This window comes from Heteronotia binoei, chromosome 16, assembly GCF_032191835.1.
Source record: "Heteronotia binoei isolate CCM8104 ecotype False Entrance Well chromosome 16, APGP_CSIRO_Hbin_v1, whole genome shotgun sequence".
In the NCBI taxonomy this organism is placed as follows: domain Eukaryota; kingdom Metazoa; phylum Chordata; class Lepidosauria; order Squamata; family Gekkonidae; genus Heteronotia; species Heteronotia binoei.
In genome coordinates this window covers 32,385,784-32,399,346 of record NC_083238.1, presented here as the reverse complement: position 1 = coordinate 32,399,346, position 13,563 = coordinate 32,385,784, and the positions used below count along the sequence as shown (strand labels likewise).

At 44.0% G+C, this 13,563-nt stretch overlaps 1 protein-coding gene across 2 annotated transcripts in view; it reads right to left on the bottom strand.

Moving 5' to 3' along the window:
- RAPGEF4 (Rap guanine nucleotide exchange factor 4) overlaps window positions 1-13,563 on the bottom strand; it is a 252,831-nt gene that overhangs the window by 70,557 nt on the left and 168,711 nt on the right. For both annotated transcript variants that reach the window (XM_060257080.1, XM_060257079.1), the window contains 2 exons: window positions 6,136-6,257; window positions 3,147-3,330 (listed from right to left, as the gene is read on the bottom strand). In XM_060257080.1, coding sequence (XP_060113063.1) covers window positions 3,147-3,330; window positions 6,136-6,257 — 306 coding nt within the window. The remainder of the gene's footprint in view (window positions 1-3,146; window positions 3,331-6,135; window positions 6,258-13,563) is intronic.

The following is a 13,563-nucleotide window of genomic DNA, read 5'->3' as shown; positions in this document are numbered from 1 at the left end:
AATCCTCAAATAACCAAACAATATGGTAAGCAAAAAATGCAACCATATCCTTGCTGTGCAACAAGAGCAGATTATTAAAACACTTCACAGGTTCGACTGTATTGGATTTATAATGTTTTTAATGTTTATGCTTCAGTGGAAGCTAAACAGCATTCATGATAACAGCTAAATTCTCTAAGTACAGATAAAAAAATTTTTTTAATGCAATTGGTCTTGTCAGTCTTGAACTGGTTTTTTTTAATTGCCCAAGTAATATTTTTTCTAGTAGCATAGTATGGATGCATACATCTTACCGCATACATCATTAGAAGCCGGCTGCCTTGTTTGCTACACTGAAGAAAAGAAGCTAATTTAACATTTATCACAACGTGTGGGGTTTTTTCCTTAACAAAACCCCCTCTTCCCAATAGTAACAAGAGTCTGCCAGTTTTCCCTCTTGCAGCTTTATTCCGTTTTTTAAAAAACTACAGACATTCTTTCATCATTTGACAGTTAAAATGTTGCAGTTAATGTAATAAATAGAGAATTTCTTAAGTTGCCTGTCAAAACAAGTGACACATTTTGCAAGTGAGTTTCAGATTCGAAACAATAGAAAGCACCTTTTAAAGCAACAGCTTCATTATACAATCAAATGCTCAAAGTAATCTTTTCAGCAATTTTTTTTGGGGGGGGGGGGTGGAGGAAATTGCATTATTTCTTTCACAGTAATTATGTGAGTTTTGCATCCTCGGGAGAGTCACAACTCAAAGGCAGCAGCTGTGCCGAATTGCAAATTGGGTGTCTTTTTTTCAAGTCAAGCTTCCAGCCAGTGCCCTAAACCTCTTGTACATTTTAATAATAATCTAGTCAAAATGAGCCTGGGTCTCGCAAACAGCAGATGGAAGGGTAAGGCAATTCTGTGTCTGAGCTGCTCTACTTTGGACTCTAGAGTAGGGGTGTTGAACTCATGTGTTATGAGGGCCGGATCTGACATAAATGAGACCTTGTCGGACCAGGCCATGTGTGTCATAAAATGTAATGCTAGGTAGCAGAGATATAAACTTTATAAAGGGCACAGACAAACACAAAGATTTTTTAAAAGCTTTAAATAAAACACGCTTAAAACATTAGCTCTCGTTGGTCTTAAAGGTACTTTCTTTGTATCTCTCCCGTGCGATCCAAGGAACTGGGCAAAGGAAGCTCTGGCTCTTTCCTTCCTTCCTCAGGAAGAGAGGCTTGGCTCAGTAGCTCTGCTGTGCAACTGAGAGAGCTTGGCAAAGCAAGCTATTCCTCCCCAACTTCCTCCCCAAGAGGAGCCTCAGCCAATGGAGAAAACAGAGGCTTTGCTCTGTAGCGCCTGTGTGATTTAGCAAGCCTGGCAATTCAAGCTATGATGCAGAAGGGAGAAGATGACAGCCAGTTGCTCAGGGGCCTGGTAGGAGCCCGTTGGGGGCCTGATTCCACCCCTGGGATGCATGTTTGACACTCCTGCTCTAGAGAATAGGGATGCCAGCCTCTGGATGGGACCTGGAGACCCCTTGGAATTACAGCTCTCCTCCAGAAGACAGAGATCAGCTCCATTGGAGAACTGGATGCTCTAGGGTGTAGACCCTATGGTATCCCACTGAGGCTCCTGTCCTCCCCAGGCTCCATCCCCAAATCTCCATGCGTCTCCCAACTTCAATCGGGCAACCCTACTCCCTCATCCCCACTGGTAGCCAGGGAGAACCTGACAATCCTAGTAGAAAGCGGGGACTAGCATGAAGACTACCGCCCCTCCCCAATTCCTACAGGCAGAATTCTGGTGCTTCAGAGAGAAGGCCTTCCCAAAACATTTTGTTTTCTTACGTTCTTTCTGGGAGAGCTCTCTGGAGTAAGCGAGCAAATTGGGTTTCTTTTTTCAAGTCAAGCTTCCAGTCAGTGTTCTAAACCTCTTGAACTTTTAATAATAAACTCTTAAGTTGAATCACAGGTTTATCACCTCATCTGCCATTTCAAAAGCGTAGCCTTAATAAGTATATTTCAGAGGCACCAATGGTCCAAAACGCCTGATGTGCTCAAAAGTCTCTTTTTGCATTATGATACATAGGCCCTCTGCGTGGTGTCAATCAAACCCCACTGAAGTGATAGTGAGTGATGGAGACAAGAATTACCCCTGGTTTGCAGCCATTTTTTTCTCAGAAGGGAGACTGTCAACTATGGCAGCCTACGAGTGTCTGACTTCCTACTTAGAGTTCTTTGTACCAAAACAATATAGAGCTATTAGATAGTAACACATCTGTGAGGAGACACCATGCTTCCCTTTCCACATGGGTGTTGCTTGCTCAGCCACAACTTTTAATTCTCTTTCTTAAATTGAAAATAAAACTTAAGAGATTATTCTTCCCACAGAAGCAGAACATTCCCTGCACTTTTTCCCTCACTATCAGAACATTCTTGATAAAAAATTTGCTTTAATGATGGCATTAAATGATTGAAAGCGGTCAGTTGGCCACATAATAAGACTGTATGAGTTACTGTAGACTGCTGCTGAGAGAACCAGAGAAACAGAGGAAGGAAGTGTACTAAACGTTTTCTGCTCTTGCTGCCTGTTCATTCACAATCGCTACTCAACAACTGCCCAACCCACAGTAAGGGACGAATGCTGCACAGTGGCCGAAGAGATTTTTAAGGTTAAGTCAAATATGTATTCCCAGCAACAACCTACTGATCTCCCATAGCTACACAATATATAATCCAACCCAACACAGTGTGTTACTCCAGTCTAAACCCCAACGGATTAAGTAACTTTGCATAAGATTATGCTATTAATTATTACAGGCTGCAGGACCTGTAGGGCAGAGGAGTTTCACCAAGCATTTGGTTGAGGATAGTGACAGTTCCATCTGTCTGGCACTCCTACTCTCTGCTTTCCCTGTGAGGCAGTGACACAACCAGAATTTTTTAGCATTATCTGTTAGGTTGATTGTTGTGTTTTATACTATGTTTTAACTGTTTTAATTATGTACTTATGTATGAATGCATTCTATGTTATACATCGCTCTGAGCCCTGTTCCCACAGGGGAGGGAAGTTTAAAATCCAATCAATCTAATAAATAAATAAAGGAGGCATTTTTCAGACACCACATCCATAAGTCTCAAAAGTAACACCCTAGGAGTAGACTTACGGTTTTCTAAGAATCATCCTCATATGGGCATCTGGTCCAATCTGAGAGAGCAGAAGCAATGTGTCTTGTAGCTCTTCATCACATTCTTTCTTCTCCTCTTCCGTTGGCATAGAGGCATCCTCATGTTCATCATCCAAAAATCGATAAAATAAGTATTTGTCCTGGAAGTGTTGTTCTTGATCCACTAAAAGTTACAAATATAAAGCTGATTTGAAATTAACATGGGAAGAGATCATAGCTGAAACTACATAAAATCAAATCGGCTAGGAAAACAATCCTTCTGGGTAGGTGGGAACAGCTGTCAAAGGAATATTGAATGAGACAACAGGACAACACAGTTGATGGCATGGCCACCACATGTCAAGAATTAACCATGGAAGCATAACCAGTTCTTGATTTCTGGATTAACTAAGAAGAAGATATTGGATTTATATCCCGCCCTCCACTCCGAAGTGTCTCAGAGCGGCTCACAATCTCCTTTACCTTCCTCCCCCACAACAGACACCCTGTGAGGTGGGTGGGGCTGAGAGGGCTCTCACAGCAGCTGCCCTTTCAAGGACAACCTCTGCCAGAGCTATGGCTGACCCAAGGCCATGCTAGCAGGTGCAAGTGGAGGAGCGGGGAATCAAACACGGTTCTCCCAGATAAGAGTCCACACACTTAACCACTACACCAAACTGGCTCTCCCTCTTCTATATGGATTTTATAATATGCCTTCTCTTCTGTGGGGATTTCAGTGTCTAATGTGACAACTCAATGCTTAATTTGGATTCCTGATTTTATGTTTTATCTTACTTGATGGTTTTAGCAAATCTTGGTAGCCCTAAAAGTTTTAATGTGACTTGATTCTGAGGGATTTTTTTTTGGGGGGGGGGGGCGGGAGATGAGAATATATTAATAACAGCTGAACTATTTTTATCATCACCTCTACTTCTATTTCCCTTCTATTATCTTTCCAAATGTTAGAAAACAAGAAGAAGGATTGCTAGGTGAACTGAAGTATCCATTATATGTTATGGCTTACATCCCACAGGCTGGAATGCTTTTGCCTTTGATAAGGCCACTATGACAGTACTTTTTGTTCTGCATGTATCTTTTGTGTAGGATGGAGGCGTAGTGTGAAGTGCTTCAAGAGAATGGTCACAAAGGGAAGTCCTCTCCTACTCCAACGGCATCTCAGACGCAATACCAAATTTATTCTGAAGTTCCTTTTCCCTCTGTGACGATATGTCACAGTTCCATCTGTCTGGCACTCCTACTCTCTGCCTTCCTTGTGACACAGTGACACAACCAGAAATTTTTAGCATCATCTGTTAGGTGAAAACTCCCCAAAAGTTGACACAGTCCAAAAGAAGACAGTGAAGAGAAATAACATTCATGCATCAAAATTTGGATGGAGGAGCTGTGTTCCTCCTAGTGACATGTTTGACTATGGTGGGATGAGGATGTTTAATGCAACTCTCTGATTTATTCCCCGACCTCTTCTTACACAGTTGATTCACACTTATCTCAGCAAACATTTAAAAATGTATACATTACATGGAACTCATTGATGTTTTTACAAAATCCATAGAGATCACTGTGCCTCAGCATCATACTCCAATACAGGGTTCCCCAAATTTTTTGAACATGTTGGCACGTTTGGAGTTCTGACACAGTGTGGTAGGCCCCACACAATGGTTGCCACTGGGGTGGAATTCTAGCAGGAGCTCCTTTGCATATTAGGCCACACCCTCCAGATGTAGCCAATCCTCCAAGAGCTTACAAGGCTCTTTTTTGTAAGCTCTTGGAGGACTGGCTACATCAGGGGTGTGTGGCCTAATATGCAAAGGAGCTCCTGCTAGAATTCTACTCCCGAGGCCACACCCCCTGATGTAGCTAACCTCCAAGAGCTTACAGGGCTCTTAGTACAGGGTCTACTGTAAGCTCCAGGAGGATTGGCTACATCAGGGGTGTCTGGCCTAATATGCAAAGGAACTCCTGCTAGAATTCCACCCCTGGCTGCCATAAAACGGCTACTGCAGGAGGTGGAACCAGCCACAAAATGGTGGCTGCAACTTACCTTCAGTCACACGGTGAAGATTCTTGTGCTGTGAGGGCAGCATCTGCCAAACCAACATTTAAAAAAAATCTGCACAGCCCATCAGAAGCTTTGCTGGAGTAAAGCCCCACCTGGCCTCAACTACTTTATAAAAACACTTGGCAAATGCCAGGAAAGGTGTTGGCAGGCATCACAGTGACCACGGGCAACTCGTTGGGAATCCTTCCTCTAATCTGGCAAGACATGGAATTCAAGAATGGGGCTAGGCATATGAAGTGTGGGCTATGGAGCTAATGACTGACAAAATGGAAAATGATGATGAAGAAGAAGAAGAAGACTGCAGATTTATATCCCGCCCTTCTCTCTGAATCAGAGGCTCAGAACGTCTTACAAACTCCTATATCTTCTCCCCGCCCACAACAGACACCCTGTGAGGTGGGTGGGGCTGAGAGGGCTCTCACAGCAGCTGCCCTTTCAAGGACAACTCCTGCGATAGCTATAGCTGACCCAAGGTTGTAACTTGCTATATAGTTAAGAGGTGGAGGTAAAACTTGTCCCTGAACCTAGATAATAGTCAGGTTTCCCTGGGTATCTCTTCACATTTATGGATAAAAGGAAAGAGCTGAACTTGGGCACACCGCTGAAAAGCATTACGCATGCCCACAGCCTATCGCTAACAGGAATCCATTCAGAGGTACAACATGGCTCTGTGTGTAGATACACATGTATCCCAGCAGGGAATCTGGCAACTAACAGGTTCTCCCTTGAACAAATACAGTTGTTATTAAACACGTTTGGTAGTGTAGACATGTATTCACACATGAGTGTAGACATGATTTTTCAGAAAATGTCATATTTCTAACAGAATAATGATCCCTTTAGAACTGCTAAGGCATCTATGCAACAACTGATGGGAGGAATTTCCTGTAAAGCAAAGGTTCCTCTTACCGTGGTTGAGAACGCCTTCTTCCAATAATACTTGCCACATGCCAACGGCTTGTGTCCGTAAATGAACGCATGAACTTTGCTGCATCATCCAGTCTACTAGTTCTGTTCCAACACAACATTGTCTGAGGGAGGGGAAAAACAGGTTTCACTTTTAATGCTTACAATGCACCCAATGGTTAAAGGAACTTTATAAGTCTTTATAATTCACCAATAAACTGAACCAGGTCAGGAGAAGGAATCTGCCTGAAGCAATTATTTGGAATAATGGCACCAAGGAACTCTGCTTCAGCTAGTTTAGTCCCAGGAGACATGATGCTGATTTATTCAATACAGTCTCCTCATCTCACCGGGAAAGGCAGTCTGGGTGAATGACACAGAGGCTTTGACCCACTGGAGCATTTCTGCAGATGGAAGGATTTCCATCCAAGGAGCATGACTTCCCCACTGTACTCTCCATCTCAGAATGACCTTCTGTCCCAGAGGATGGAAGACTCCCCAGGAACAGAATTTTGAAGGACGTTTGGGGCCACAGTAAAGTGTGAGGTGAGAAATGTCCTGGCTGTTTAATAGAGATTTAATGGCTGGTCATTTACTAGGTGATATTCTTAACCTTCATACTATGAAAAGCTTCCACATTTCCACACATTAAGCCTTTATTAAAGGGATGGGGCATTTTTTCTATGCCCATTGTCCATCCTAATTGCTGCCTGGTGCCCCCCCAAGCACCCTTGTTCCTCTTCCCGCCGTGCCCCCTTCCCCCACCGTGCCTCCTCCTCCCTCCCTTCGGACCCTTCCCCCCGTGTCATTTTCAACACCGGAACCAGCTCTAGCACCGTGTTCTGGCTCTTTAAAGCCCCCCCTCCCCAGCTGAACACTCGAAATGCGGCTAAAACCACGCCACGGGGGCGGGGCGCACTCACCGGCTCTCAGGAAGAGCATCCTGAAAGGATGATCCCTGCTGCTACTGACTCCTCTCTCCCCGTGGGTTTTAGTTGTGTTTCGAGGGTTTGGTCGTGGAGGAGGGAGGGCTTAAAGAGCCGGAATGCAGCACTAGAGCTGGTTCCGGCGTTGAAAATGACACAGGGTGGGAAAGGGTCCGAACTCTGAAGGGAGGGAGGAGAAGGAGGCATGGCTGGGAGGGGGGGAGGCGCAGGGGGACGCAGAGCCGTTGGAGGGAGGGGGGAGCCATGGGGGCGCGGAGCCACTGGGGGAGGTTAAGGGAATGGAAGGGCAGGCAGCGGCAGTGATGGTGGCGGGTGGCATTAGCAGCAGGGGCGGGGGAGGCAGGCAAACTAGGTGCTTGCCTGGGGCACCAAGAGGGGGGTGGGGGAGCCCAATTTGCCACCCCCACCCTCCCGGCAACCTTGGCAACCACCTAGTTTGCCTAGCAGGAGGGCCGGCCCTGCTAATTGAAATGCATCGCTGACTGTTGCTAGAAATTATACCAGTGTATGAAAGAAGAGCGTAAGAAAGTGAATAAGCCCCACTTCCCAAAATCTGAGAGTGTAAGGGACAAGACACCCTGATCTGGATGGGCCAGGCTAAGTAGGGTTGGCCTTGGTTAATACTTGGATGAGAGACCACCATGGAAGCCCAGGGTTGCTAAACAGAGGCAGGCAATGGCAAACCACCTCTGAATGCCTCTTTCCCTGAAAACCCCACAGAGCTTCCAGAAGTCAGCTGCAGCTTGACAGCACTTTCCACCACCAAGGCAGAGGTCAGCCTGTCCCTTCCCGTTAGGTTTCACAAACATTTGGAAACAAAGGGGGATAATCCTTCTTGCTTCTTTGGAATATCTTCGGAGCATAGTAGAATAAAGGAACTGCTCACTTCATACCCTGCTATGGCGGCGCTCAGAAGCAGCAAGAACCATTCTCACATCTTCTGATCATCAGCAAAGTTTGGTATAACATTATAGGTTGATCTTTCCAGGGCTTTTTTTTTGTAGAAAAGCCCAGCATGAACTTATTTGCATATTAGGCCACACCCCCTGACACCAAGCCAGCTGGAACTGTGTTCCTGTGTTTTTCTACTCAATAAAATGTACTGGATCTTTCCTTTCTAGGCACCAGGCTTAGAGGCAACCACAAATTATAATGACAAACTACAAAGGTCAGTCACAATGCATAGACAGCCAGTACAATAGCAAGGTTACAAGCACAACTTTATGGTGCTAGACTAGCACTGCAGAAGTGTTTTCACACACACTAAACAACATATTTCCAATCCACTTTCAGTGCACTTTGCATCCGGATTTTACTGTGTTAAAATGGCAAAATCCATTTGCAAATGGTCGCAGAAGTGGATTGAAACTGCATTATCTAGCACAGGGGTGTCAAACATGAGGCCCGGGGGCTGGATCAGGCTCCCAGAGGGCTTCTATCAGGCCTGCAAGCAAGTCTGAACAGCATACTCAAGATTGCTACAGCACAGACATTGTCTCCAGATTTTGATGCAATAATTCAGAGCAAGAGGTGTCAGTTATCAGAGACTGTCAAATAAACAAAATTTTGCAAGAGTGCTAATCTTTTAAGCATGTTGTATTTTAAGTTCCAAAAAAAAATCTTTGTGTTTGTGTCCTTTATAAAGTTTATCTCTCTGCTACATGGCATTACATTTTATGACAAACATGGCCCGGCCCAATAAGGTCTCATTTATGTCAGATCCGGCCCTCATAATAAATGAGTTCAACACCCCTGAAGCATATGTGAAAGCACCCTTATTAGAACAATTTTCTGGGAGCAAATCCCACTGAATGCCCTGTGCAGGGTTCTGTGTAAGTAGACCTGTTGATAGGCTTGCCAATCCCCAGATCTCAGCGGGGGTTCTCCTGCTTTCCCAGGCTCATTCCCGCTCCCAGTCAGCTGGCTGGTGGGGGGAAGCCTTTCTACCTCCGGAGGCTTCAGACTCTGCTTGGAAAGGCTTCCTCTTGGGATGGTGTGTCTGTGTCTTTAAGGCTGAATGGGTGCAGGGGGGAGCAGACAGAAGAACATGGTTGCTCCCAGTGGCTGTGAAAGCAGCCCAGACCCTCCGTTGGTTTCACACTCTTTTCAGAGGTCGTTTGCATAGGAAAGGCAAACTTGAACCTTTGGTTGCTCTGTGTTACTTTGAAGAAGTTGGAAGTTCAGCAACTCGTGAGTAGAGATGCCAATCCCCAGGTGGGAGCAGGCCCTCCCTTGCTTCAGAGTCATCAGAAACGGGGGGTAGGGAGGTGGGAGGGAAATGTCTGCTGGGCACTTCATTATTCCCTAGGGAGATTGATTCTCTTAGGATATAATGGAGAATTGATCTGGGGCTCTGGAGGGGCTGTTGTTTGAGGCAGAGGCACCTAAATTTCAGCATAGCATCTGATGACTCTCCTCAAAATGCTCTCAAAGTTTCAAAAAGATTGGACCAGGGGATCCAATTCTATGAACCCTGAAAGAAGGTGTCCTTATCCTTCATTATTTCTAATGCAAGGAAGGTATTTAAAAGATGTGCAGTTCCTTTAAATGTGATGGCCGGAACTCCCTTTGGAGTTCAATTGTGCTTGTCACAACCTTGCTTATGGCTCCACCCCCAATGTCTCCTGGCTCCACTCCCAAAGTCTCCTGGCTTCACCCCCAAAGTGCTAGATATTTCTTGGATTGGCCTTGGCAACCCTACCTGTTGAGGATTACTCTTCTAAGTTTATTGAACCCAGTAGGTTTAGAAAGGTATAACTCCTCAAGTCTACACTGCAAAACTGCAATCCTGTTCAGTGTCACTCCTGTTCTGAACTCAATGAATTCAATGGACACACTCTGGACCCAATTATCCTGTAAAGCAACTCTTTCTGTAGGTTTAATTCCCACTGCGAGCACAACACAAACAAAATATTATCTTGTCCCGTACAATTGCCCACATGGCAAAAGCATCCCTGTGATTTGGCACAGGAGAAGGAGATTCTTTACTCAAGAGATATAGCAGAACTAATTACAGCAGTAATTTATAATTAAACTGGCTGTATTTAGGAGAAAGGTTTCACAGCGCCTTCTCGGTTGTTCCATGCCTGGTTTCGTAGTACTTAATTAAATTTCCAAGTTAGCTGTTTTTAAAAAAATGACATGGAAAAGAAACAAACTCTTAGGAAAACATTACTTCTGTGGTGATATTTCAGCTTTCAGGGGATTAGAGACAACAGGACTAGGAAATGCCTCAACAAGACCCACTCTGAGATCTATTTCAAGTTCCACTGGGGGATGGTTGCAAATGGATTTTAACAGCTTTTGTTGTTGCTACTTTTAAACCTAATAATAATTAAATCAATGTTAATCAACAAAGTCAGCACCATCCCTTCTTTCTGACACAAATAGGGTTGCCAGGTCCATGTTGGAAAATACCTGGAGACTTTGGGGGTGGATCCAGGAGAGGGCGGGGTTTGGGGAGGGGGGGGGGGCTCGGGATAGCACAATGCCCTAGAGTCCACCCTTCAAAGCAACCAGGAGAGCTGATCTCTGCCAGCTGAAGATCAGTTGAAAAAGTGGGAGATCTGCAGGCCCCACCTGGAGGCTGGCAACCTAGACACAAAGGTATTGGTACTTTGGGCAATGACGGCTGTTAATTTTGATAACTTCACGCCATTATGCTTTTCTCTTATTTTATTTTTGCAAGCTGCCTTGAAGAGGTGGTATAAGGCTGGTCTAGATGGAATACAAACACATGTACACGTTTCAAGGTAAACTGGGATTGGAGCTTATTGCCAAGATCCCACTCCTAACCATACATTTGTTTCACCCCAATTAAAACACCTGAACAGTAAGTTGGCAACTAGTATCACTCCACAAGAGAATGTTAAAGCAGGGGATTGGTTTATTGAAAAATGGTTTAAATTCCTTGAATATGTAAATAAGGAGGAGGATAATGAGGGTAAAATTCCCCTCAAGTCTTTGATTATGTTATATTGAATTGATTTTGGAATTTTGCGTAATTCCCAAGCTTGAACTCTGGGGAAGTTTGGAAGATATGTACCTTAACAGAAGTTTATACTGCTGTCTGTCATGTGAAAGTGACTGTATGTATTTTGCCTAACTAGTATATTGATTAGATTGGCTATATGTATGTTATTGTTATTTTTATGGTAAAAAAATTAATAAAAAATTTAAATTGGAAACAAAAAAACCCCATCTGAACAGGGCTTTTTTTGTAGCAGGAACATTTTTGCACATTAAGTATGTAGCCAATCCTCATGAAGCTTACAGCAGGCCCTGTACTAAGAGCCCTGTAGGCTCATGAAGGATTGGCTACATCAGGGGTGTGTGGACTAATATGCAAAGGAGTTCCTGCTACAAAAAAAAAGCCCTGCATCTGAAAAGGCTGTTTTTAAAATGGTGCAAGAACATAATATCTCCACTAAACTTGTTAAAATAATACCTGGAACCTTAAATTTAAATGAAAACAAGATAATGGGGAGAGGAAACAGTGCCCTTCGGTAGAACCCTAGAGGAATTCTGCCTGGCCAGTTCACTTGATATTGCTTTGTTGCAGAATGATGATTAAAAACAAATTCAGAATAGTTCAGTGTCACCATAAACCCACCTATCTTATGGAACTTCTGGGCATGGAGCAGGGGTCACTGGAGATGCGTGTGGGGAGGTATTTGTGAAATTCCTGCATTGTGCAGGTGGTTGGACTAGATGACCCTGGAAGTCCCTTCCAACTCTGAGTCTATGATTCTATGAACTCTTTTGATGCTATGAAGATGTGATAATCATTGACAAGTATAAGCCTTGTTTTAATGGACTTCTGTTTGGCATTTTGGATGATGTGTTACAGATAGGGTTGCCAGGTCTCCCCGGGTCACCAGAGGAAGATGGGGGGGGGGGGAGGGCTGCCAGATCCAGGTTGGGAAACTCTTGGGGGTGGAGTGGGGGGGCAAGGATCTCAGTAGGGTTAAATGTCACAGAGTCCATGCTCCAAGCATCCATTTTCTCCAGGGGAACTGATATCTGTAGTCTGGAGAAAAACTGGAATTCCAGGGGATCCCCAGGTCCTACCTAGAGGCTGGAATTCCTATCAGATTTTGTTTTCTTTACTATTGTAGGTCATTTTGGGTGTGATTGGCATGAAGAGTGCAACTCGCAGGCTTTAAAAATTTAGAAAAAATTTAGCTTCACAAAGAATTGCAGCTGGATGAAAATCCACTTTGATCTTGTAATTCTGACAAAGAGATCTGTATAACACAAAAGACTGGAGGTGGAGTAAAATATATCCTTTAATCTATTTTGTTTCTAAGAAATTAAAAAATCAGCTCATGTTTCCCTAATCACATTTACTATCAAGAATAAAAACTATATCTACCCTTGGGGTATTTACTTCAATTCTTTCACCTCCTAAAAGGATGTCATCAATTGCTGTTATACATTAAAATCCATAACAGAAGGAAAGAGAGATGTGAAATCCTCTGCCTTCAAAACTCTTATCCTGCTAGAACCATCCAAATAAATCATTTCAACAAGGCACTGCTGCCACCACCAGGATATACAGAAGCATGAACTACAAACAGAAATTTACTGTAAATAAACTCACCAAACCTGTAACATGCAGATACTCTGGCTACAATTCAAGACAGAACCCCAAGTAAAACGTATCATTGGATACATTAAGGAACCTTGATCTAAGGGGTCTCCCATGTAGTATGTTGTCATATTTAAACCAGGTTGCCTGACCTCTGTTTTTAAACAGAGGCTAGATGGCCATCTGACAGTGATGAAGATCCTGTGAATTTTGGGGAAGGTATTTGTGAGTTTCCTGCACTGTGCAGGGGGTTGGACTAGATGACCCTGTAGGTCCCTTCCAACCCTGATTCTATGACCTACATATGGGGATGTTGGCAGGCCCATTATTTGTAGCCAGAATGGGCAATGCTGCACATACAGTGGCTGAGGACTCAGTTTAAACATAATATTGGTACCACAAATACCAATGCCTTGAATTCTGCACATTCTTTCTTTTTCACTCCACTTTAGACTGTTCCTCTGCTGCATATCTGTGTTCCTCAGGTAGTAGGCACTTTTTCTAATGTGAGACCAAAGATGGTACCTGGGTTTAGGCCACTGTGTGACACAGAGTGTGGGACTGGATGGGCCACTGGCCTGGTCCAACATGGCTTCTCTTATGTTCTTATGTCTTTTGAAGAGCCAAAGAGTGCCTAGCCCAAGAAAAACATGCTCCACAGAGAAGGACCACCTCCACTCCAGAAGAAGGCCAGTCCAAGAAGAAAGGAAGTATAGGATCCCACCCCCATAAGTATCAATTAATCTTACATACCTAGCACCACATTAGAAGCAGGCCAGAATTTTACTCATTTATTTAATCTATATACCACCTGTCTCCCCAGTGGGGACCTGAAGTGGCTTACATTGTTCTCGTCTCTTCTACTTTATCCTCACAACAACCCCATGGGCTGAG